Raw genomic sequence first — 26,017 nt, forward strand, 5'->3', positions numbered from 1 at the left:
ATTTACTTCTAAACACAAAGCTCATATCTTGTTCCATGTTTAAACCCACAATGTTACTTTTTTGCTGCTATGCTACCACCTGGTGATAGTAGCAGTGTTGGGGTCCTTATAAATTTCAGGTGAGGGGAAAAAATTAAATCTGTGGAAGAGCCTTAACATTTTTCATCATGTCCAGTGATACAGACTAAATGAATAGGAGAGTTAATGTATAAAAATGGACCCACAAGAGAATTTTATAGCACAAGTGCCGTATATTCCTCTTTAATTACATGCCATTTGATGCAACGAGTGCATCCTGTGATGTTACCATAACGGAAGCTTCTGTGTTTTAATAACTACATATTTCTGTCTGTCTGTCTATCCACACACAAGCATGAAGTAGTCATTGCAGTTCTGTAAAAAATGGATTTGAATGAAAGCTCTTTTTTGTTCTAATTTCCACATAGAAACCTCATGCAATATGCACACCTACATTTCTTCCTCACAGAAGATCTGTGAGAGGAACGAGACAGAGATTGACTACTCCAAAGGCTTTGTAGGGCTTCATAGTTGTGTATAGATGTGAATCTGAGCCTCATGAATCCTAATCCAACGCCTTCTTTAAAAAAAGTACATCTGTGTAATTTTTGCGCGTAACTGATGAAAGGAACAGGAGTGGGGAAAGGAAGTACTCTTTTCAAGTCTCCTTAACACTTCGTTTTGCACATATGAATCCTTTCGTTGCAAGATGGTTAAGAAATGTTTAAATAGAAGGAAAATTGCAAAAAGAAGTGATTTGTATAGAAAGGAGTGTGTGGGGGAGAGGCCTTCGCAAGGGCGTCTTGGTGTGGTCAAAATAGGAAGTGAGATGCAGAGCTCTCCAGCACAGCATGTTGACAGAAAGCCACAGAGGACGTGAAGTAACAGGCAGCATGGGACACACCAGCGGAAAAAGATGGACTCTCCAAGTGGCATTTCTCCTCTGCTTTGGTCCAGGTAGGTTTGAGAGCTGGGCTTTGGCTCCTGGCTCATTAGGTGGTGTGCTAATTGCCCCCAAGAGACGCCAAGCTGCTTGTTTCCGTTCCTTTTAATACCATGTTTGTAGAAACAAGCAAAGGATACTTTCCCATGCTTGGAAAGAAGGGTCACCATCTTCATGCTGTTTTAAAAGGTGTAAAGGCTGTAAGAAGGAGAAAAGAAGCAGCTTTATGAAGAGTAAAGAAAGGTGCCAGTGGAGGAGATCCATATGAGCAAAGAATAGGCTGAAGGATGTAGAAATCAGGAATCGAGTACCCCGGTGGAGTAGTGGGTTAAAGCCTTGTGACTTGAAGGTTTGGCTGCTGATCTGCAAGCTGCCAGGTTCGAATCCCACCCGATGAGCTCCCTCTATCAGCTCCAGCTCCATGTGGGGACATGAGAGAAGCCTCCCACAAGGATGGTAAAACATCAAAACATCCAGGCGTCCCCTGGGCAACATCCTTGCAGGCGGCCAATTCTCTCACTCCAGAAGCAACTTGCGGTTTCTCAAGTCACTCCTGACATGGGAAAAAAAAGATAATAGAAAAATGTAGTTCCTTGATGGTCAACTTCATCATCAATCTAGCACCAACTTAAAATAAAAGGTGTATCCACATTGTAAAAGTAATGCAGTTTGACCTCGCTAACTGCTATTCTAAGATCTTTACACAGAGATACAAAAAAAAAATCACATCTATTCTAAAATAACAAAAAGGAGTTCAAAACGTGAGCGGATCTGGGGAAAGATATATCTAGTGACAGATTGCAGCGAGGTTTTGTGGGAGTTAAAAACATTTACATGCTTTTTACATTATAGGCAACTGAGAGAAGTACAATAATGCTACTTGGCAATTAAGTTAAGAATCCCTGTTTTCAAAATGTGTCATATAAATCTGCAATGGTATTTAAAAGACTTATCAGCCCTAACTAGTAAAACCCGTGGTGAAAAATTCTAGGAATCGCAATTTGCAACATCACTTTGCCCATCTCTTAGATTAGTTGCCTTCTTGTCCCTCAGCACTACCACAAAATCAATTTTTCTATATATATGCTATATATACACATATGTATGTACCAATTAAAACTGTAAGTGGAGTGCAAGTCGAAAATTAAACAGGCAGTTTTACTTTTGAGTTCCCCATGACAAAACAGTTCTTTTGATTTCAGTGCTCTGCAATATTAACCCTGGCAGTACAGCACTGGGATTTTGTAAGAATAACGGAAGCTGGCTCGACATACTAAGCGGACACTCAGTCCAGTCTATTGCAATAGGTTACACATGGGGCTGCCTCGGAAGATGACTAACATTAATGGCTTGAATGTGCAACCAGAGTTGTAAAGTGAAGCCGAATGGCTGCAAAATAAGATTGATGTCTTCCTGAATTATTTCTGTGGAGCCCCCAATGGTGTGGTGGGTTAAACCACTGAGCTGCTGAATTTGCTGTCCAATAGGTTGGCGGTTCAAATCTGGGAAGCAGGGTGAGTTCCCACTGTTAGCCCCAGCGTCTGCCAACCTAGCAGTTCGAAAACATGCAAATGTGAGTAGATCAATAGTTACCGCTCCGGCAGGAAGGTAACGGCACTTCATGCAGTTATGCCGGCCACATGACTTAGGAGGTGTCTATGGACAATGTCAGCTCTTCAGCTTAGAAATGGAGATGAGCACCAACTCCCAGAGTCGGACACGATTAGACTTAATGTCAGGGGAAAACCTTTACTTTTACCTACATGACTTATTTCCAGAGCATGGGTTTGAGTCACATACAGTCATTAATTAATCTGCCCTAGAGGGTTTTAAATAATCTATCCTGTTTTTATTACGATTTTACCATTTATGTGTTTTAAATGCAATTTTTTATCCTGTATTTTTGTTTTAATTGATATATTGTATTACTGTTTTATCTTTCTATAGTGTGATTTGTATTATGTTGTTTATGTTTTGTTCTATGTTGTTTGGGCTTCTGGCCCATGTAAGCTGCCCCGAGTCCCCGCGGTGAGATGGTGGCGGGGTATAAAGTATTATTATTATTATTATTATTATTATTATTATTATTATTATTATTATTATTATTATGCAATGTGAGACAAGATCACTACTATTTCTATACAAACCTGTTGTTGTGAGCCTTGAAAGTCATTTCCCAATGTATAGCCATCCCAAGGGGAACCCATTATGGGGTTGGTTTTCTTGCAAGATGGGCTCAGAAGAGGTTTGCCATTACTTTCCTCTGCAACTGAGAGAGTGTGTAACATCTATACTGTAGAATTAATGCAGTTTGACACCACTTTAACTGCCATGGCTTAATGCTATGGAATTATGGGAGTTATACTTTGACAAGGTCTTTAGCTTTCTCTCTGCCAAAGAACGTTGGTGCCTCACCAAACTACAAATCCAAGGATTCCATAGCCTTGAGCCATAGCAGTTGAAGTGGTGCTAAACTGCTTTAATCTTACAATATAGATGTAGCCCCAGTCTGCCCGTTTCCTCATGCCTGCATTGTCTTCTCAGAAATAAGGACAATATGAGGTCCCTGAGGGCATCTTGCTCAAGGGCTGTGGCCACTATCCTTTGTCCTCAGATAATTCTTTTTAAAAACTCGTTGACACTTTCTTGAGAAATGCCTTATTGATTGTGGAAGAAGTGACAAGATTCTCTCACAGAATGAACCCTTTCCCCTATTTGGGGGTCTCTGGATGTCCTGACACACTTTATGTTGAAATACGTACCCACAGATGAGGAAAATGAAATCTCTATCATATCTATCATGTTTCTCTTTCTCTCTCATCTCTATCATATGTCAGACAGACAATCTCTCTCATATCTATCAATCATATCTATCTTACCTATCTCTATAATATCATATATATCTACCATCTCTGTTTATCCTATCTTCTCTATACTATGTCAGACAGACAGACCATCTCTCTCATTATCATATCCATCTTATCTGTCTCTATCATATATCATATCATATCTATCATCTTTATTTATTCTATCTATCATCTATATCTTATGAGACAGACAGACAGATCATCTCTATCACCTTGTCTGTCTGTCTGTCTGTCTATCTGTCTGTCTGTCTATCTATCATCTCTATTTTTCATCTCAATCAATCAATCAATCAATCATCTCTATCGTATTGTCAGACAGACAATCTCACTATCATATGTCTATCATATCTATATAAATCTCTATCATATCAATCAATCAATCAATCAATCATCTCTATCATATGTCAGACAGACAATCTCTATAATCTATCTATCTATCTATCTATCTATCTATCTATCTATCTATCTATCATCTATCATGTTTATAACCTATCCTTCAGCTGAAATGATTCTCAGAGCATCTTATAAATACAGGTTGAGTATCCCTTATCCATGATCCTTGGAGCCACTGATGTATTGAATTTCAGATTTTGGAATATCTGTATTCACATGTACATACATACTGGAATGTAACGTGACTCAAGTCTAAACATGAGATTTTAAAATATTTCAGATGCACCTTACACACATGGCCTGAAGATAGTTTTGTACAATATTTTAATAAGTGTATGCATAAAAGAAAGTCTGTGTACATTGAAACATAAGATACAATTGTTGCTGAATGAGCCACCAGTGTGGATGATTTTGGATTACAAAGTAGCTCAGATTTCCTGTTATTTTTACAGTTTTGTTTCCTTGGGATTATAATGCAAATTAAACTAGATACATATAAAATGGTGTAACTCTACAGCAGGCATGGGCAAACTTTGCCCTCCAGCTGTTTTGGACTCCAACTCCCACAATTCCTAACAGCATACCGGCTGTTAGGAATTGTGGGAGTTGAAGTCCAAAACACCTGGAGGGCCAAAGTTTGCCCATGCCTGCTCTATAGTGTAGATTCAGCCTCAGTCTGGCAAAGGGCGGAGACAACTCTTGTGAAAGCTGGGGAAGCGAATTAGTATCACGAAGAGGAAAAGGTGACAAATGGCCTATGTGACCACATCTGTTGATGGAAAAACCGGGGAACTGATGTCTCGACGAAGACAAGTTCCCCTGTGCCCCATGTTCCAGACAAAGAAAGTGTGGAAAGGTGAGGAAAGAAGATGCAATGGAATCTAAATGCACACAGGCAAGATAGAAATGCCCCCTGCTTCCTGCTGTATATGGCTTTTGCCAGAATGGAAACTGGAGAGAGCTTCTGTCCCATGAATGGTTGCACATAAAAGGAAATTTCAGCAAGAGCAGCTTGACTAACAAGCAACACCTGCTTTAATGCTCTCTTCTGTACACCAGTAATGGTACAAAAGTGGTCTTCAGTCTCAACCCTTGTAACCCTATCTGTATAGCAATCCATATCCGATGGATGATTCATGGAATAACTTAGAAGTTAAGTAACATCTTTAAGGCTTCGAAGCATATTATGCATTTGTGTATTATTTTGTCATAGCATGACAATGTTAAAAAGTAAGTACAGTGCAACTCTATGGAAGATATGGTCCTGGACTTCACATGGATCGACAGCAGCAACACTGTTGAAATGACTTCCAGCACCTCCCATCCTCCCCCCCCCCCTTAAAAAAACCCATAGCTATTGCTGGACCTAGAAAATGACTAAAGAAGCCAAAAAACAGAAAATTAAAATTATTATAATTCCCCACAATGCCCTGCCTCATGTATGAAAGGAGTTGTTTAAAGATATGGACAATGTGGTCACTGTTGCCCGCTTCTGCTCTAAAACTATTTAGCTGCTTGTGATTCCTTTATTTATCACTTTTAAACTTATTTATTATGCAATGCTTTTGACACGAAATAAATAACTTTAATTAATTCCTTTCCATTTCTGTTGGTGTTATGTGCTTTCAACCTATGCTGACCTTAATGCGAATCTAGCACAGGATTTTCTTGCGCACATTTGTTCAGAAGACGTTTGTCGTTGGCTTCCTCTGAGGCTGAGAGAGTGACACCACAATGATTCCCACTGTTTCCCATTCCAGGTTTTCTGCCATCTTCCAGAGCGCTATGTTTCAACATCATTGACACAGATACTCCAATGATATTCCCAGGTGACAAAGCGAACCAGTTTGGCTATCGTGTTGTTCCAGTGAGAGCTAGTGGAGCATCCTGGTGAGAAACTCTGATTGTGTTTTTCTTCAGTTTACTTCAGATTCCCTGTAAAAAAATTAAGTTTGAAAACCACTTATTTCTTCCTGCAGGTTGCTAGTCAGTGCTCCCTTTTCAGAGAACCATACGGGGTCACTCTTCCGCTGCTCGTATCATACAGAGATGTGCCAACGAATAGATCTCAATCGTATGTAGCTTATTTCATCACTTTATTTCACGAGAAGACAGGTATTGCAGGGTCATAGCTTCATGATGCATCTACTGTAGTTTCATAAAAGGCTTGAAAAAAATATCATTTTGAACTCCATACTGCCTGGTGGATTCCGGTAGCCCAAAAAGTAACAATATTGATATTGTACCCATTGAACTCTCAATGCTTCCATGATCTCCCAACACCTAAATTTTGGTGAGAATGTTAAAATAGCAATAAACAAAAGATTTTAATATTCTGCAAGGGAAACAGATTAATAAGTATTAAACTACATTAAGTTTGCAATATAGATGCATAGTATTAGGCCTGCTATGGTACTGTTGGAAACAGGAACCTTCTTGAAGCCTCCACTAGTTATTTGTTATGTATATAATTGCTTACTGTATTGTATATGTGTATATGGGCTTGCAGTTTTTCTTTAACTCTATGTTGTGGGAGGGGCTGCAGACCATGTGATGAGATCTGGGCTCAGATTCCATTTTAAATCTCAGACTATATTGGACTTTCAGACTAGACAGAGACTCTATTAGACTTTCAGATCAAAGAGATGCTTTAGACTATGGGCTGTTAAGATGATGAGAAAGATGACCGGTGTTATCTACATGGAGAAACTACTTCAAATTCTATTTGCAAAGTACAGTAGAGTCTCACTTATCCAACACTCGCTTATCCAACGTTCTGGATTATCCAACACATTTTTGTAGTCAATATTTTCAATATATCGTGATATTTTAGTGCTAAATTCGTAAATACAGTAATTACTACATAGCATTACTGTGTATTGAACTACCTTTTCTGTCAAATTTGTTGTATAATATGATGTTTTGGTGCTTAATTTGTAAAATCATAACCTAATTTGATGTTTAATAGGCTTTTCCTTAATGCCTCCTTATTATCCAACATATTCGCTTATCCAATGTTCTGCCGGCCCGTTTATGTTGGATAAGTAAGACTCTACTGTACCTGAATGCTGAATACATTAAGTTTGTGAGTAAACCATCTATATTACTTTTAAAGAAGTCTGCTTATTTTTGTCTCTTGAGAGCATGATTTAAAGGCAATTTTTAAAAAAGAGAGAGTAGAACACTTCTGAAACTCTGCTGTATATTTGTGCTTTTTATCCATTGGTACATCCTTGTTCCTAACAGTTCAAAGGCATACCTATGTACGTCTGTTTAACAGCTGAGAAACCTAATTGCCTTGCTTGAATGCCATTTTCCCAAAAGGTTATGGCATCATTTTTCAAAAGATTATGGATTCTAACAAGGTCATGCCTTTCCAAAGATCATAAAATCTCCAAAAGGTTAGGGAGATTTCCATTTTCCAAAAGATATGACGGGGGTTGTAGTCTTATCTATTTTGAAGTTATGTTGGAAAATCCCTGAATACACTGATGAGCGCATCCATTCCAAACATGACTTTTCTCAGTTATATTTCTTTGTTTGTCCTTTCACATGCCAAAGACCATTCTGGGATATCTCTGGGCCTCTCGCTGACTGCAGATGAGGAGACCCATTCCAAAATAATAGTAAGTATAAAGTAAAATAGTGAAATGGCACAAACTCAGGGGTTTACCTATATTCTCAGAGAAGCTGAATCCATTTCTCAGGAAAGAGAAAGATATTTTTTAGACCAGTGGTTTCCAACCTGTGGGCCGCAGCCCACTGGTGGGCCATGAGACCTAAAATAAGGTCCACAAGACATGCAGGGAAATTTTTTTTACAAGGGCATTAACAAAATCCATGGATATTAGCACAGCTCAACCAATTTTTTTTCTTGGTGTCTTCATTTTTAGTACTGTTCTTGGAGTTATTTGTGGTGCTGATTCAGAAAACTGTATTGAATAGACCACATAAGTCCTAGATGATTAAATATGGTTTTCTGTGGGCGAGCAAATGGCGACTACTGAATGTCATATGTTCTGTGTCAGAAACTAGAGCAGATGTGGTCTATCCAATGCAGTTTTCTGAATCAGCACCCTAAATAACAAAACTGAATCTAAAGTTGACCAAAAACCGATTTGTAACCCTTTTGGTACTAATGTTGGAGAGTGGTCCCCAGTCAAATGGTCCCTGGCAATATATATATATATATATATATATATGGTTGGGAACCATTGTTTTAAACCAATCTTCCAGAAATGGGATAGGCTGGCTGAGTAAACCTGCTGGTCAGAGCTGGTCATAACGTGACTTTCTTGGGATTGAAATGCCTAGAATCCCTTCAACTTGGCTATTGGCAGAGGAATTCCAGGAGAAATTGACCCATTCTGGCTGCTGGATGCCTGAAAACCCCTGTTTATTAATACCATCTTTTCTATAGGCTTGTGGTCCAACTTGGGAGCGCCGGTGTGGGGATATTAATTCTTTGAACGGCATCTGCTATATCATGAGCAACGCTGACCAGGAGTTGAAAGAGATTCATCCTGCTGCTCAAGGTCAGATTCAGGTCTTTTCTTCTAGCATATTGTGGTATGAAGCTAGGCATAAAACCTTAAGGTCCCTTCTATCCCAGTACCTACTTTGATAATCTGGATTTTATGGCAGTGTAGATCCAGCCTATGGCAGCAGGATACAAGAGAAATTATCCTCACTGAGGCTCTTTCTACACTGCCATATAAAATCCAGATTATCTGCTTTGAACTGGATTATATGGCAGAGTAGACTCACATAATCCAGTTCAAAGCAGATAACGTGGATTATCAAATATAATAATCTGGATTATATAGCAGTGTAGAAGGAGCCTGAGATCCAGTAGCCCCATTGAGTCTCCTTGTGGAAAGAAAAAAGCAGGGTATAAATAAACATAATAAAAATAATAACAAACCACTAGGTAGAACTGGATTCGTGCATGCCATTTTATCACACCTGTCTTGCCTCTTGTCCTCCCAGAGTGTTTTAACGGTGTGGATGCTGCAATCTTATACGATGACTCCTACAGCATTCGGGATGAGAACGGTGACTTCAGTACCATGATAGATTTCCTTGTGAAACTAATGGATTCTGTGCGGGAAAAAGATGTACAGGTTGGAGCAATGTGAAAGTATTTGTGGGAAGACCGCAGGGTGATGGTGACAGTAACTGGCTTATGGGAGGTGTTTATGAATACACTATTTTCAACCCAAAATAGACTTGATAATTGATGTGTGTGTGTGTGTGTGTGTGTGTGTGTGAGAGAGAGAGAGAGAGAGAGAGAGAGAGAGAGAGAGAGAGAGAGAGAGGGAGAGGGATAGACCTTTCAATTTATGGTCATCCCATATATCTCATAGGGCCTTCTTAGGGAGCATCTACATCAGGCATGGGCAAGCTTCAGCTCTCCAGGTGTTTTGGACTCCAACTCCCACAATTCCTAAGAGCTTCAGGCCCTTTCCTTTTCCCGCTCAGCCGCTTAAGCGGTATTGCAAATTTCAAAATAATTCTACTTTCAAGGATTTCAAACTGCTGATCTCTACATCAGATATAGCCTGACAAGCTTTAGGCTAGATGGAGCATGGCTATTTCCTTTAATAGATGAATAAATAATTGATACTGATCATGTCGCTTTGATCTGTATTTCTTACTGTATTGCATAAGATTGATATGTAATTGATGGTTGTATCACTCTTTTTTCTTTTCATCCTCCATCCAGTTTGCTGTGGTCCAGTACTCTACTGAACATAATCTTATTTTTGATTTTGCTATGTATAACGAAAGTAGAGACAAGGTCAACAAAACTATCCATAGTTTCCAACGTCACAAAGAAAAAACCTTCACCCCCTCGGCCATCCGCTATGTAGCGTGAGTAATACCAGGGCAATGGGGGTGGAATCTGGGATTGAATCTACACTGCCATTTAATCCAGTTTCTGAACCCAGATTATCTGCTTTGAACGGGATTATATGAGTCTAATCTACACTGCCATATGATCCAGTTCAAAGCAGATAATCTGGATTCAGAAACTGGATTATAAAGCAGTGTTGATGGGGCCAGGAATCCCCTTTCTTTCCCTGACCCTTTAGGCCTGAGCCAATTGTTTGCTGACATTCTTGCAGGGAAGAGATCTTCACCTCTCGACATGGCATGCGACCTGATAGCAAGAAAATCCTCATCGTTCTGACTGATGGCAACTCCAATGACATAAACACTGCATTTGAAACAGCAAATGTGGCTGCTGATAGAAAAAATATCACCCGCTATGCCATTGGGGTACTTATTTATTTACTTACTTAGGCGATCCCTCGTAACCGGAGGATAATGGCCCTCCAAGTGTACTGGATGTGTAGGTGACTGTGGAGACCTATTCTTGACCCACATGTTTTTCCACAGTGAGGACATCGGTTTCCAGATGGAAGGCGGTCTCGGTCAAGGTTGGCTTGACGCGCCTTCCTCTTGGCACGTTTCTCCCTCAAGCCCTCCATTCGTGCCTCTTTGAATACCACAGCACTGCTGATCACAGCTGGCCTCCAGTTAGAACACTCAAGGGCCAGGGCTTCCTAGTTCTCGGCGTCTATGCCACAGTTTTTAAGGTTGGCTTTAAGCCCATCTTTCAATCTCTTTTCCTGTCCACCAACATTACATTTCCCATTGGGAGTATAGCAATTACTTTGGGAGACGGTGATCAGGCATTCAGACAATGTGGCCAGTCCAGCAGAATTGATGATGTAAGAACATTGCTTCAATCCTGGTGGTATTTGCTTCTTCCAGCATGCTGGCAAAATGCCATTGGGGTATGGCTGAAGGGGTGGCATAGGATTTTGTAGGATTTTATCTGCATTTTTTATTTATTCTTCATCTTTTCCCCAAAGCGGGGATTCTAGGTGTAGGGGATAGAGCAGGCATGGGCAAACTTTGGCCTGCCAGGTGTTTTGGATTTCAACTCTCACAATTCCTAACAGCCTATCAGCTGTTGAAGTCCAAAACACATGGAAGGCTGAAGTTTGCCCATGTCTGGGATAAATACTGGAATGGTGGATCTGCAACAAAACTCTCTATAACAGTAGTTCTCAACCTATGGTCCCCAGGTGTTTTGGCCTACAACTCCCAGAAATCCCAGCCAGTTTACCAGCTGTTAGGATTTCTGAGAGTTGAAGACCAAAACATCTGGGGACCCACAGGTTGAGAGCCACTGCTCTATAAAGTGGGGCACCCACAAATCAGTAGAGAAAATAATGGTCTAGATTAGTATTTAATCAAAGTATCCCTTAGCCTCATAACAAATGCAAAGCAACCAGCTTTTTCTTGAGTCAAGAGAAGGCATGGGCAAACTTTGGCCCTCCAGGTGTTTTGGACTTCAACACTCACAATTCCTAACAACCGGTGGGAGTTGAAGTCCAAAAAGCACCTGGAGGGCTGAAGTTTGCCCATGCCTGGTCAAGGGGAACAGTTTTTTTTACTCGTGGGAGTTATAGCTTTACAAGGTTTATTGGCCCTTTCTACCATTTTTCTTGACTTGAGGCCTTCTAGATACCACGGACTACAGCCCCTATTCTACCCAGCCAGTCTGGCCCTGGCCCAGAACACACCTGGAAGACACTAACGTGAAGAAAGCTGTCTTAGGGTGCATCTACACTGTAGAACTAATGCAGTTTGATGCCACTTTAATTGCCATGGCTCAAAATGAAATCATAGGAGTCTACATGGTCTTTAGCTTTCTCTGCCAAAGAGTGCTGGTGCCTTAACCAAACCAGGATGCCATGATATTGAGCCATGGCAATAAAAGTGGTATCAAATCACAATCTTTCTAGTATAGATGCATCCAAGTAGCAAAGTATTTGTATGCCCAAATGCCAATATTTCTAGATAGGAAAGCCCCGTATAGAAGTCTTGTGTAGAAAGATCCTACTAAGCTTCTGAAGAAACTGCTTCCTGAGGCTCTCTATTGACTGGGCTTCATAATAGGCCTAGTGCTGTTGGACCACATGAAAATTTCTAGGAACACACGCAATTAGAAGGGCATGTGGTTCATTCTGGAGCAAACTAATCTCTTTCGCAAGTGGGAAAGTCAAAGTTTCTAGAAAGGCATGTGTTATTCGGAAAGGGCTAGTGGATCATTTCCTAATTTTCCTTGCAAATCTCTTTGTTGTGTGTTTCAGGTGGGTAAGGAAATCAGTAAAGATGAGCTGCATACAATTGCCTCCTCAGGAGAGAATGTTTTCCAGGCAGAAAATTTCAATGCGCTTCATACACTTCAAAGAGAGTTGCAAAATAAGGTTTTTGGCATTGAAGGTTTGACACTGATCCTTTTCTGCTGATTTGTCTTCCGATAACTTCTGGATTTTTAAAAGATTTTTTCCCTTTACTAATAGGATAATCCAGCTGACTTGAATTTGATATGCATAATATCCTGGTTTCATAAAGAATGCTGGTTATGGGAAATGTGATAGGACAACATCAAGACAGAGGTACTCCTGGTCAGTCGAAAGGCCGAACAGGGAATAGAGTCACAGCCTGTGCTGGACGGGGGTTACACTCCCCCTGAAGACACAAGTCCACAACTTGGAAGTCCTCCTGGATTAGTCGCTGAGCCAGTGACCAGGGGAGCATTTGTGCAATTAAAACTTGTGCATCTGCTGCGCCCATACCTTGGAAAGTCAGACTTGGCCATGGTAGTCCATGCTCTCGTTACATCTTGAATAGACTACTGCAACGTGCTCTACGTGGGGCTGACTTTGAAGACTGTTTGGAAGCTCCAAGCAGTCCAATGGGTGGTAGCCAGGCTGCTCACCCGAGTAACATACAGGGAGCATACAACCCCCAACTACATCAACTGCCAGTCTGCTACTGAGCACAATTCAAAGTGCTGACTTTGGCCTATAAAGCTGTAAATGGCTCCAGTCCAACTTATCTCCCCCCATGAACTTGTTAGAAAGTTAAGCTCTGTGGGGGAGGCACTGCTCTCAGTCCCACCCCCATTGCAAGCACGATTGGTGGGACGAGAGACAGGGCCTTCCCAGTGGTGGCCCCTCGGCTATGGAGCCCCCTCCCCAGTGATATCAGACTGGTGTTCAGGAAGAAAGTGAAGACCTGGCTTTGGAATCAGGCGTTTGGGTAGTGTAATATAGAATCAGCATAATATAGCACACCAATGATGTCCTTAGGACTGGGTATTGCGTTTTAATAGTTTTTATGATATTTATATGTTTTAATTGTTCATTGCATTGATGTCTTTTTTATAAATATATATTTTTATTTTAGGACATACATATACACAACATTTACAATTCCCACCACCACCACTAGGATTATTTTCTTTTACATATTAATCCTGTTTGAGACAATCCTTCTAGATATACATACTGTATAACATTTGTATCCTATTTCTTATGGCCTGATCTCTAGACTTATTCATAATACAGTAGAGTCTCACTTATCCAACATAAACGGGCCAGCAGAACGTTGGATAAGCGAATATTTATTTATTATTTATTTATTTGTGACATTTATATACCGCCCTTCTCACCCCGAAGGGGACTCAGGGCGGTTTACAAGTATATATACATACAATATATTATATTATACAACTATATCGCAATATTATTAGTAATATTGCATGTAATATAAATATACAATTATAATAGTGAATTATAATTATTATTACATTGTATTACATCATAATATTATTATTAATATTGGATAATATGTTGGATAATAAGGAGAGATTAATAAAAAGCCTATTAAACATCAAAATAGGTTATGATTTTACAAATTAAGCACAAAAACATCATGTTATACAACAAATTTGACAGAAAAAGTAGTTCATTACACATTAATGCTATGTAGTAATTACTGTATTTACGAGTTTAGCACCAAAATATCACAATGCATTGAAAACATTGACTACAAAAATGCATTGGATAATCCAGAACGTTGGATAAGTGAGACTCTACTGTATAATTTTTGACCCGGTTCCATCTTTATTCAACTTTTTGCATTCTATTTTCATTACCTTTTGAATTTTTAATTTTACAACCATAATTTCAAATTCCATTTGGTTCACCATATACTGATACCATTTATTTACTGTCCACTTTGATTTATCGTTCCATTCCAATACTGTCACCGCTTGTGTGCACTCAATTAAGTAATGCAATTATTATGTATTGTATCTTTGTTACGGAATATGCAACATTGAATATTGCCATTATGTATGCCACTTTGAATCGCCTGCAAGGGTGAGAAGAGTGGGATAGAAACAGAGTAAAAAAATAATGGTTACATGTTTTATTTAAATATTTTTATTAGGAAATTTCCAATACATTAAAAGACAAAAATGTACAGTATAACTCCTGTATTTGTGAGAATAAAATCCAGCCACATTTTTTTGGTTTATAACATGAGTACATAGGGTGATACTATTCATCATCTTCATCTATCACAGGCATGGGCAAACTTTGGCCCTCCAGGTGTTTTGGACTTCGACTCCCACATTTCCCAACAGCCGGCCAAAGTTTGCCCATGCCTGATCTGTCATCTTTGAACAACCATGGGGAAAGCCCTCTCCTGTCTTCTCAGCAGACAACCTTTCTCTTGAGAGTCTCAAAACAAAGGCAACTGATCATCAAGACAGAACTGCCTCGGATAAAAAGCATTTTGCACATTTATTATGTTGTGGCATGCTCTTTCAGAAAAGCCAGGTTTTGAAATCACCCTGAAAGGATTCCCTTACCAGTCTTAATTACAGTATTTTTCTTCTCTGAAAAGGAACCTCAAAAAATGTAACCTTCAGCTCATTCCAGAAAGAATTTTCACAAGGCGGATTCAGCACTCTTCTCACTGCGGTGAGTAGGAAAACTTATCCATGCATTTATGCATCTCAATCTGATCTCTCCTTTGTAGGTTTAGAAGAGAGACACTCCAGGGATTAGCACCCCTTCTGCACTGCCATATAATCCAGATTATCTGCTTTGAACTGGATTATATGAGTCTACACTCATATAATCCAGTTCAAAGCAGGGAATCTGGATTTTATATGGCAGTGTAGATGGGTCGTAGTCTACAACATGGTTTCAGCAGTTTTTACTTGTTGCACAGTGTAATTTCAGTTTCTATATTATTGCTGGACAGTTTGGAATTGGATGAGACACAAGTGAACAAGATTCAGTACTAATAAGAATTCTATGGTGTCATATGGGAAGCTTTAAAAAGAAACAATATTTTTTTAGTTTCATGTAGAAAACTGTTTTAATGGATAGATAGATAGATAGATAGATAGATAGATAGATAGAGAAAAAGATGACCTTTGAGATCATAACCTTTTGGAAAACCAGAATCTCCATTGCCTTTTGGAAATGTGACCTTATGGAGATTATTGGCATTCACACCATTTGGAATAATCATAACCTTTTTGTAAAGTATGAGCTTCCTGAGAAGAGCTAAAAACTCATTTGAGTAAATCTTCTCTTTAGTGGTATATATCCACTAGTGTTCATGCAAGGCAAATTAGGTTTCTCAGCTGTTAGACTGATATCTCTTTAAACTGTTAGGAAAAAAGGTTATGCCGATGCACAAAAATATATAGCAGATCTTCAGAAGTCTTGTTTCAGTTGCTCAAAAAGCATCTACTCTCCCATAAAATATATTTGGTTTAAATCATGCTTTCAAGAGACAAAATAAGTAGTCTTTGTTGAAATAACATAGTTGGTTTACTTACAAACTTCATGTATGCAGCATACATGTACATTGCTTATCAATCCAGCTACAGATAGGTTTGAAGTAGTTTCTCTGTGCAGATAACACAGGGCATCATTCTTTCAATCAACAGCAACATCTTTCCATTCTGAGAGTCTATTGGAATCTGAGGGCCTTCCCCATGGTCATTCAAAGAATAGTTCCAGATGTGATCATGTGGTCCGTAGTCCCTCCCACACCCTCAAACAACATTAAGGAGTTAAGGGAAACTGCATACTAATACACTCATATACACTATAGTAAGCAATCTGAGTTATATACATAACAAATAACTAGTATAGGAGGCTTGTAGAAGGTTGCTATTTCCAATAATATATACACACACATATACATATCAATGTGTACAATGAAATGTTTAAAAATATATGATTTATCATAGAAAGCATTAAAAAAAATATGGTGGGCCCTTCCTATCCATGGGCGCCAGGACCTGTTATGGATGTGAAAAAAAATGTGGCTGATCATGCCCTATATTATTAAATGTCTATGTTCATGACATCTCCATTTAGTAATATTAGGCACGGATGATCCACAGTACCTGAAAATCTTGCAGATCGGTTGTACTGAAACTACATGATATCATGTAGAAAACCATGCTGTTTTATTGCACCAGATGTAAAAGAGCTCTCATCCTTGGTTTTAGTATGCTTTGGTTATGTGAGTTAAGGGATTCTGGCAGCTGTAGTACAGGAAAAAGTATTTTCCAACTTTGGTCAAAGGTTTCTAAGCTTTGATATAAGGGAAGGAACAAAATGTAAGTGGTGTTCATCAGTCTTCATATAGTTGCCCCTTTTTGCTGTGCTTTCCTCCTCCTCCTCAGGAGCATGTGGTGTCTGGAACTGTTGGCACTTATGAATGGTCTGGAGGCCTGGAGGAAGAGGTTTTGACAGGCCCTCCCCAAATCAACTTCATGAACGTGTCGGATAAAAGCTCCCTGTATTCTTACCTGGGTGAGTGAGGCAACAGGGAGCCTTTTCCCTCCAACACACATTTGGGATCAAGGATCCATATCTGACAGCTGTAATTTTCTTTTTCCTGGTGTCCCAACAGGTTATTCCATGGCTCTGGCTCATCATGGCCAAAGGATGTTCTACATAGTTGGGGCACCACGATATGAGCACATTGGGAAAGTGTTTGCCTTTGAAAAACAAAGCAGGATGTTAGTGGGGAGTGTTGGGGGTGATCAGGTAAGAGGAGCAATTGGGATGAATCTTGGTCTTCCATTCGTTTCTTTTGGTGGGTGAAGAACCTACTTAGGAATTTTGCTTTAAAAGAAAGGGAGAATGTGAAATACTTTCAGTCTATACAGAAATAATCTAGCTAGACTTTTGTGAAAAACTTTGACTTCAAATATCTATAGAAGAGGCCAAAGAAGAAAAGTTAAAGTGAGCATAAAAACAGAGTCAGGTTGAAGAAAACCGTGCTTCGATTTAGAACATAATTGAAGCCCATAATGATTTCAGGTTGCTAAATATGTACAAAACAGTATGAACTGGGTTTCAAAACTATGAGATGTGATAACAGCCAGAATTCTGAAATAAGATACAATAAACAGATCATAATTTGAAAATAGTATCACATTTTTTTATTACTCAGTTATTCCTTATTTGAGGAGCAGGTCGTCAGAGATTATGCCTTGTCATTTATTTGGTTTTTATCTCTGTTGTTCATTGTCCTTCCCCCTTCCCCAGAGATGGACTGTTCTATGTTGTTGTCTCTTTTCAGATTGGTTCTTATTTTGGTGCTGAGCTCTCTGTCGTGGACCTTAATGGGAATGGACATACCGATCTCATTCTGATCGGGGTTCCCTTTTATTACAATGGGACACAAGGAGGCCTTGTCGAAGTCTGCGCCTTTAATGAGACGGTGAGGAAAAGACCTTGACAAGAAGAAAGCTAGTCCCCTAATCCCAAGATGGGAGGCATGCTGATTGCTAGATGTGACTGAACTGCAGTTCCCAGTATTCGTCACCATTGGCTGTGTTTACTAGGGCTGTTGGGAGTTGCAGTTCAGCAACATCTGGAGATCTATATGATTCCCATCCCTGTGCCAAACACCTTTACTTTCCTCCAGTGCAGTCAAGGATTTGGCCCGATTGCCAGCAGCATAGAAAGAAAATCTACTGCAATGTCTAAAATGTTTTATGTCTATGTCCGATGTTATATGTCATTTTAGATATGTGATGCATTTTTACATATATGCGAGGCATTGAATTTTGCCATTTATTATGTTGTAAACTGCTTTGAGTCCCCCTAGGGGTGAGAAAAGCAGTATACAAATGCAATAAATAAATAAGTGCTACTTCATATTATAATTATAGTTTATACTGCTGACTTTAGTGGCAGTCATTTTACTCCTGAGAGCATAAGCTGCCTTAACATTTGGTTATTATAAGGTAAATGTGTTTCACATAAATAACATTTCTTTCAGGGTGGCCTTAGTCGCCTCCAGATCCTTCGTGGGCTTCCTGGCAATGCATTTGGCAGGTTTGGGAGTGCACTCTCCTCATTGGGAGACATTACTGGGGATGGCCTGGCTGATGTGGCAGTAGGTGCTCCCTTGGAGGGTGAAGAAGAACGTGGAGCCATTTACATCTTCCTGGGAGAAGTGGGGAGACTCCGGGATGTGCACAGCCAGGTGAGCCTAAGGGTCAAAGCAGGTAGAATGCAGTCCATGAGCATCTTCATTTATTAACTAAACTAAGGCTGATTCTACACTCACCATATAATGCAGTTTGAACCACATTGAACTGCATTATGGTCAGTGTAGAGCAGGCATGGGCAAACTTTGGCCCTCCGGGGGTTTTGACTTGCAACTCTCACAATTCCTAACAGCCTCAGGCCTCTTCCTTTTCCCACTCAGCCGTTTAAGTGGCTAGTCTGATTAAAGATTTACTTTGTTGGGTGACAGTATAAAAAACATTTCCTGTGGAAAACACAGGAGTAATGATCAAACTTAGGGTGCTTCTATATCAGTAACTCATTTCTCTCTCTCCCTCCGTCATACAGTGCATCGCTGCTGCCTCTTTGTCTCCTGTGCTCCATTTTTTTGGACAGTCCATCCAGGGAAGGTTGGATCTAAGTGGAGATGAACTGACCGACTTAGCTGTTGGAGCGCTAGGAAGTGCAGTGATACTTCGGTAGGCATGGCCGGCATGGCCGTGGAACTTACTTGAAAGCAAGGGGAAACGACCTACTAGCCTTCTTGAGATAGGATTTTTCTTTTCCCCAGATGTTGCTATACCCTTTAACTGTCTCAGTTTGGCAATTCCAATAAGTTCTGTGCCAGCCAGCCTTTTGTAAAGTGTCTCTCTTCTCCTCCCATTTCCCCTCTTTAATAATATACTTTATTTATATTCCTCTCTATCTCCCCAAGGGGACTCAGGGTGGATTACAGAACACATATACGGCAAACAGTCAATGCTGTTATATAATTAACAAGGAAAGGCAATACATAAACAGAGGAAAAGGCTTTTCCCATCTTTTCCATTTCCGGCATCTGGAAGCTGTGCCCAAATTTGGCCATGGAGGGTGTTGTCACTCTACCTTCCATGCCGAGGAACTTTGTCATCCTTAGACGTCCTTCCAATTGAATCGCTGGCATGTCCTTATGGGAACCTTTTATTACCTCCCAGCTTAAAGCGATATCTATTTATCTACTTACATTTCTGTTTTTGATCTGCTAGGTGGGCAGGGAGATGGGCATGGAGATGGGGCTGGTGGTGGGTGCTCTACCGACCTAGGCTTGAACTGCCAACTTTTCAATTGGCAGGATTTTCTGCAGTTTAGCAGTTTAGCCCGCCGTGCTAAGCCCAGCCCCCCTTTATCCTTAGCTTACTTCAATTGCTGAAAACCAAGTTCAAAATGAAAAAGTAGTTGGCGCACTATTAATGTGAAGAAATTAATGAAATCCTGCCCTTTCCTTTAGACTTAAGCAAAAGCTAACTGCTGCAAGGCCTTTTAATATATGGGTGTTTTTCCAAATTAATATCTTGTGCCATTGTGATCACACTTAGATGTTGTATGGCTAGAAGTGTCCCAGTTTTAAACTATGACATTTTAGAAAGTGTGTATTGCTATGAAATTATTTAAATTCTAATGCTTAAATCAGATAAAGAATAACTGGATTGTGGTTTGATTGGTCAGGGACTTTGGACAGCTGCTGGATCGGAAAGATCATATTTTCTGTCTTCTGCACTTCAGATCCAGGCCTGTTTTCACCGTCATCCTTTCACTGAGTTTCTCTCCTTCTCCGATCCCCCTGGATGACCCTTCCTGTGGAAGTGGGAAACATTTGGGTATTGGGCCTCGTGGAAACCTCAGCATTTGCTTCACATTGAAACCGATTAGTCCAAAACAAAATAGTGGTAAGACCCCATTTTTTAAATTTGCCATCCAGTCCTCTCATTTGCCTCCAGAAATAATTTCCTCTTTCGTGTGTACAATATTCTGTATACAATCCTTTTTCATATACTTGTTCATTTGTTCACACTTGAGATTCTGTTTCATGCCCTCGTTTTCCTTTAAAACCCTTATTTCCCTTTTTTTTGCTCTTATTACTTATTTTACATTATTTTTCCTCATTTTTCCTTCAATTAAATGATTTTTAAATTGAAATTATAAAATGACTAATTTTAAAAATAAAATCCAATAAAATCTAATCCTACTGCTAGAACTATTGTTTCCACATTAATTTTCGTTTCATTTCAACCATTCCTTCTCACTCACTGTTGTTTTCAGTGATTCTTACATAGTCTTCTCATATATTAATCTGTTCACTTTGTGAAATGGCTTGTAGGTTCCCTCAAGGAATGTACTGCATTCATTCCAGTTTGTCCTGCTCCTTGAATGTTCTTTTCTTTTTTACTAGATATTCTGCGGGCAACCATCACCTATTCTGTCCAGTCTGATGCAGCCCAATCTATGCCACGTCTTACATTTGAGAATGAGAGCCCTACCATCCGTAAGGACATCCGTCTTGGAAGGATGACAAGATGTATCAAGGAGTCCCTCCAGGCTCCGGTAGGGAAGTGATATGCCATTCAGAATCCTAAGAGATAACATTTTGTACATGCAGAGATGGGGGGGGGGAGGGTTTATTTAAGGGTTTTTTTTATATATCCCAACTGCTTCTATTTGGCAGAGACAGTCCCAATTAAGTGCAATTAGTGGGAACACAAGAGAGAGGCCCAACAGGGCCCTCTCCAGATTATCATAATGTTCTAACTTTTGGAAAATTGAAATCTCCATAACATTTTGGGGATGTTAAGATCTTTGGAAAGGCATAAAGTTAGAAGTCATACCCTTTTGAAAAATGATGTCATAACATCTTGGTTAAAAGCATGACCTGTTAGAGTCATAATCTTTTGGGGAAATGGCATTCATGCAAGGCAATCAGGTTTCTCAGCTGTTAATCTGATGGACGTAGATATTTCTTTGAACAGTTACAGACAAAAGCATGCCAATGCACAAAACACACACATATATAGTAGAGTTTCAGAAGTGTTCTTTTTAGTTGCCCCAAAACATCTACTCTCCCTGAAAATATATTTGCTTTTAAATCATGCTCTCAAGAGACAAAAATAAGCAGACTTCTTTAAAAATATCATAGTTGGTATATTCACACACTTGATGTATTCAGCATATAGGTATTTTGCTTATCAAATCCTGTTACAAATAGGATTTGAAGTAGTTACTCTGTGTAAGTAACACAGGGCATCTTTCTTAGAGTCAACAGTCTATAATCTAAAGCATCTCTCTGTTCTGGGAGTCTAACAGGGTCTCTGTCTAGTCTGAAAGTCCAAAAGAGTCTAAATTCCTGGCATCTGAAACGATACGTCTTCTACAGTCTTCCAAACTGCACTGTTTCTAAAATGGAATCTGAGTCCTGAACAAGCCCAGATCTGATCACGTGGTCTGCAGCCCTTCCCACAACAAAGAGTTTAAAAAAACTGCATACCAATACACACATACAATACAGTAAGCAATCTGAATTATATACACAACAAATAACTAGTGGAGGCTTGAAGAAGGTTGCTATTTCCAACACTAACAGGTTCATGCAGAGAGGCATAGTCCTTCAAATAACAGAGACCCAAGCCAAGAATGTGCTGATACATTGGAAATGTCTCCTTCTCCCTTAGGCCTGCCTGGATGACACCTTCTCTCCAGTTGTGTTGAAGGCAAACTTTTCCGGTGAAGGGTCACCCGATACCAGGGAACTACGCCCAATCATCCACCCGGAAACAAACTTTTCTGCTGAAATTGAGGTGTTACTTTTCGTTGCTTCTTATTATGTCCACTTACAAAAATCCACCAGCCAGCAAGATTTGTGAAAACACCTGATAGGCCACAATCTGCTATTTCTGAGCAAATCCAGGTCTTGTCAGTCACTGTGTGATGGGACAAATGACTGTGAATCCTATGCATGCTAGCCTGAGCTCTACAGAGGAAAAATAACAACAACAACAACAACAACAACAACAATAATAATAATATAAATAATAATAATAATAATAATAATAATAATAATAATAATAATAATAATTTGCTGTGTCATACAATAAAAAAATAATAATTTATGTATTGCCTTCCTCTCTTTGCGGCTCAATAAATATTAGAAACTTAATAGCAACTCAGCTGCCTTATGTTATTTAATAATAGTGACAAAAAGAGAAGAAGAAGAGAGAGCTATCCTCACAGAGGACTAGAATACTTATGGAGATTTTAACATAAAAGAAACTTAGAACACCATGGGATAGATTTGTGCCTATTTTTCACACTCTTCCATATTTTGTATGCCCTTGAGTTGTACTCTTTTGATCCATCTTGTTCACCATGTTGCTTTTTACCTCTTGTAACACAAGGTTCCCTTCAAGCAAGACTGTGGCCCTGATGAAATTTGTGTGTCTGATCTTCGGGTCTCCTTCAACTTTTCAGGGTGAGCATCTCCTGTGAACCCTTCACAGATATTGTCCTATTATAGACTGCTGTGCCTTATGACCCTTGCAAATGAAATATGTGCTGCAGGGAAGAGGGAGCCATCCATCCCCATGAATATTGCGAGGAATTAGGGGGCTTGGCCCTTTGCTGCTAAAAAAGCAGTGCACAAGCTGCATATTGTACCAAGGTTCCTCTATGACATTATAGGACATCTCCAAGATCATTCCTTAACTCTTTGTTTGTCCTGGAATGTAATCCGACAGCTTTCCTTAGAGTCACATATATAAGAGATGCTGCAATACATTCCTGAGGCTATGTGCGTCATCTTGTACATTCAGTCACCTTGTGCTGAAAATGTAAACCTAGGACCCTTTCACACTATACATTTGTGGCACCATGATTCCACGTTAATTGCCATGGAGACATCCTATGGAATCCTGGGATATAGAGTTTTTTGGGGGGGAATTTAGAATTCTCAGTTATCTGCATCCTACAAATCCTAGGATACAGTCATAACGCTTGAAATAGAATCATTTGGTAGTTTGTAATGACCCTTGGCGATCATTTCAAGGAGGGCTTTCCATAATATGCCCATCTCACAGAACTTGGAAACAGTTCTTTTTTTGCTATGCTGGGGAATTCTGGGAGTTGTAGTCCAAACGTAACTTTGCAAGGTGCTGCTTTTCATATACTTGTCTGCATGAAGTCAACCTAGCAACTAATCATTAAAGCAGCGTTTCTTTTTTTTTAAATAAATTTTTATTAAAAAGAAAAAAGGAAGATTTTATATACATAAAAGTGGGGAAACGATATAGGTATAGGAAAGTAGGAAAAACAACAAAAAAGAAGAAAAAGGTAGGAAAAAAGGAGGGAGAAAAAACACCCATAGGAATAGGGTAGAGGTACTTAGAACTTCCGTTCTTCCTCCTCCTGTAAAATTGTAATTTTATAAGAATCTTACACTGTCAGTAAAAGAACAAAAAAAAAGCAGTGTTTCTCAATCTGGGGGTCGGGACCTCTGGGGGTATTTCATAGGGGTCGCCAAAGACCATCAGAAAACATATATTTCTGATGGTCTCAGGAATCCAAATCCCTCCAGTATTTTCTGTTGGTCATGGGAGTTCTGTGTGGAAGTTTTGGCCCAATTCTATCGTTGGTGGGGTTCAAGGGGTGCTTTGATTGTAAGTGACCTATAAATCCCAGCAACTACAGCTCCCAAATGTCAAAGTCTGTTTTCCCCAAACTCCACCAATGTTCAAATTTGGGCATATTGAGTATTTGTGCCAAGTTTGGTCCAGATCCATTGTTGTTTGGAGTCCACAGTGCTCTCTGGATGTAGGTGAACTACAACTCCAAAACTCAAGGTCAATGCTCACCAAACTTATCCAGTATTTTCTGTTGGTCATGGGAGTTCTGTGTGCCAAGTTAGGTTCAGTTTCATCGTTGGTGGAGTTCAGAGTGCTCTTTAATTGTAGGTTAACTATAAATCCCAGCAACTACAACTCCCAAATGACAAAATCAATCCGCCCCAACCCCACTAGTATTCAAATTTTGGGCATATTGGTATTTGTGTCAAATTTGGTCCAGTGAATGAAAATACATCCTGCATATCAGATATTTAAATTATGATTGATAACAGTAGCAAAATTACAGTTATGAAGTAGCAACAGAAATAATTTTATGGTTGGGGGTTACCACAACATGAAAAACTGTATTAAGGGGTTGTGGTCTTAGGTAGGTTGAGAACCGTTGCATTAGAAGAATACATGTTCTGGAACATGGCCATACAGCCCGGAAAACTCACAGCAACCCAGTGACGCTGGCCATGAAAGCATTCAACAACATATTAGAGGAATACTTTGCAATCTCTTCCTCATACCTTCTTCACAGTAGGCAGTCTTTAAGCAGTCTTTATGCTTAAATTTCAGCACTGGAAACTGAGAGAAGAGGCCAAGATTTGCCTGAGGTCCTGTTCCCGAGGCCTAAAGGTTGACTAAATATGCAATTTCATTTCAGATCCAGAGGTCTTAATCTGAGTCCAAAGTTCATACTAAATTTAACGGTGAAACTGGAAAATGTGGGAGAGACGGCGTACGAACCAGGCCTTTCCTTTTATTACCCCCCTGTTTTGTCTTTTCAAGGGGCTTCAGTTCTTCAGGTGAGTTGAAGGAGCAATTTATAGCGGTGTGGGAAAAGACAGATAGGAAGAGACCGAAGATTGGTAAATGTTGGGTATATAGGAATTGTCAGAAATATTAAAAATTAACTAGTTATTTTTAATTACAAACATGTGAGTCAAGCACTGAAAGGGTTAAATATGCTAGTGTTGCCCTGAGGAGAATGAGTAGGCCGAAGACTGTTAGAGTTAGTGGGCCAAAGCTAGTGTTGTCCTGAGGAGTGTGAGAAATGCCTCAGTGTTAGGCAGTCTCTGAGTGAGAGAGGTCTCACTGTGAGGTAGGCCTCAGTATGAGGTAGGCCTCTGTGTATGAAGAAGGCCTAGTGTGAGGATGCCTCAGTATGAAGAAGGCCTAGTGCAGTGGTTTTCAACTTGTGGGTCCCCAGATGTTTTGGCCTTCAACTCCCAGAAATCCTAACAGCTAGTAAACTGGCTGGGATTTATGGGAGTTGTAGGCCAAAGCACCTGGGGATCCACAGGTTGAGAACCATCGGCCTAGTGTGAGGAAGCCTCAGTGTGAGTGTTGTGGCTGATTGGAGAAATAATACCAAAAGAAATCCTTTTGGGAGGCTTAAGAAAAAGAACGGTTTATTTTAAGGAAAACCAGCTGGAACTGACTCTAGCATAGATTACTCCAAAAGATACCAGAGTGAGGGCAAAAAGCTGTCCTCCTCTATTTATACATTTTCAGAATACAGACAAACAAAGAACATACTCCTACATAAGTATCATCATCACAACGTCACTTTACACATCACAAAAACTCATGTTACCTTTTCTACATACATGGGGCATATACAGTAGTCACACTTATCCAACACTCGCTTATCCAACGTTCTGGATTATCCAACGCATTTTTGTAGTCAATGTTTTCAATACATAGTGATATTTTGGTGCTAAACTCGTAAATACAGTA

The 26,017-nt window shown here is 39.7% G+C and overlaps 2 protein-coding genes across 3 annotated transcripts in view; both read left to right on the top strand.

Annotated features, from left to right (window-relative positions):
* Window positions 1–20,831, top strand: LOC134292383 (integrin alpha-X-like). The gene is made up of 17 exons (XM_062957099.1): window positions 1–975; window positions 5,982–6,111; window positions 6,201–6,295; window positions 7,783–7,847; window positions 8,642–8,756; window positions 9,211–9,344; window positions 9,947–10,095; window positions 10,350–10,503; window positions 12,390–12,522; window positions 14,998–15,074; window positions 16,805–16,934; window positions 17,035–17,171; window positions 17,710–17,850; window positions 18,415–18,621; window positions 18,993–19,123; window positions 20,187–20,350; window positions 20,782–20,831. The coding sequence occupies exons 1-17, from the start codon at window positions 870–872 to the stop codon at window positions 20,829–20,831; spliced, it is 2,118 nt and encodes a 705-aa protein (XP_062813169.1). The 5' UTR covers window positions 1–869.
* The window catches only part of LOC103280822 (integrin alpha-L), a 21,580-nt gene continuing 16,325 nt past the window's right edge, over window positions 20,763–26,017 (top strand). The window contains exons 1-4 of one of the 2 annotated variants that reach the window (XM_062957950.1): window positions 20,763–21,005; window positions 22,127–22,252; window positions 22,850–22,923; window positions 24,942–25,083. In XM_062957950.1, the coding sequence (XP_062814020.1) occupies window positions 20,832–21,005; window positions 22,127–22,252; window positions 22,850–22,923; window positions 24,942–25,083 (516 nt within the window). In that variant the 5' untranslated portion in view covers window positions 20,763–20,831. The remainder of the gene's footprint in view (window positions 21,006–22,126; window positions 22,253–22,849; window positions 22,924–24,941; window positions 25,084–26,017) is intronic. The other variant, XM_008120995.3, reaches the window with a different exon arrangement.

Source organism: Anolis carolinensis, chromosome 6, assembly GCF_035594765.1.
Source record: "Anolis carolinensis isolate JA03-04 chromosome 6, rAnoCar3.1.pri, whole genome shotgun sequence".
Taxonomy (NCBI): Eukaryota; Metazoa; Chordata; class Lepidosauria; order Squamata; family Dactyloidae; genus Anolis; species Anolis carolinensis.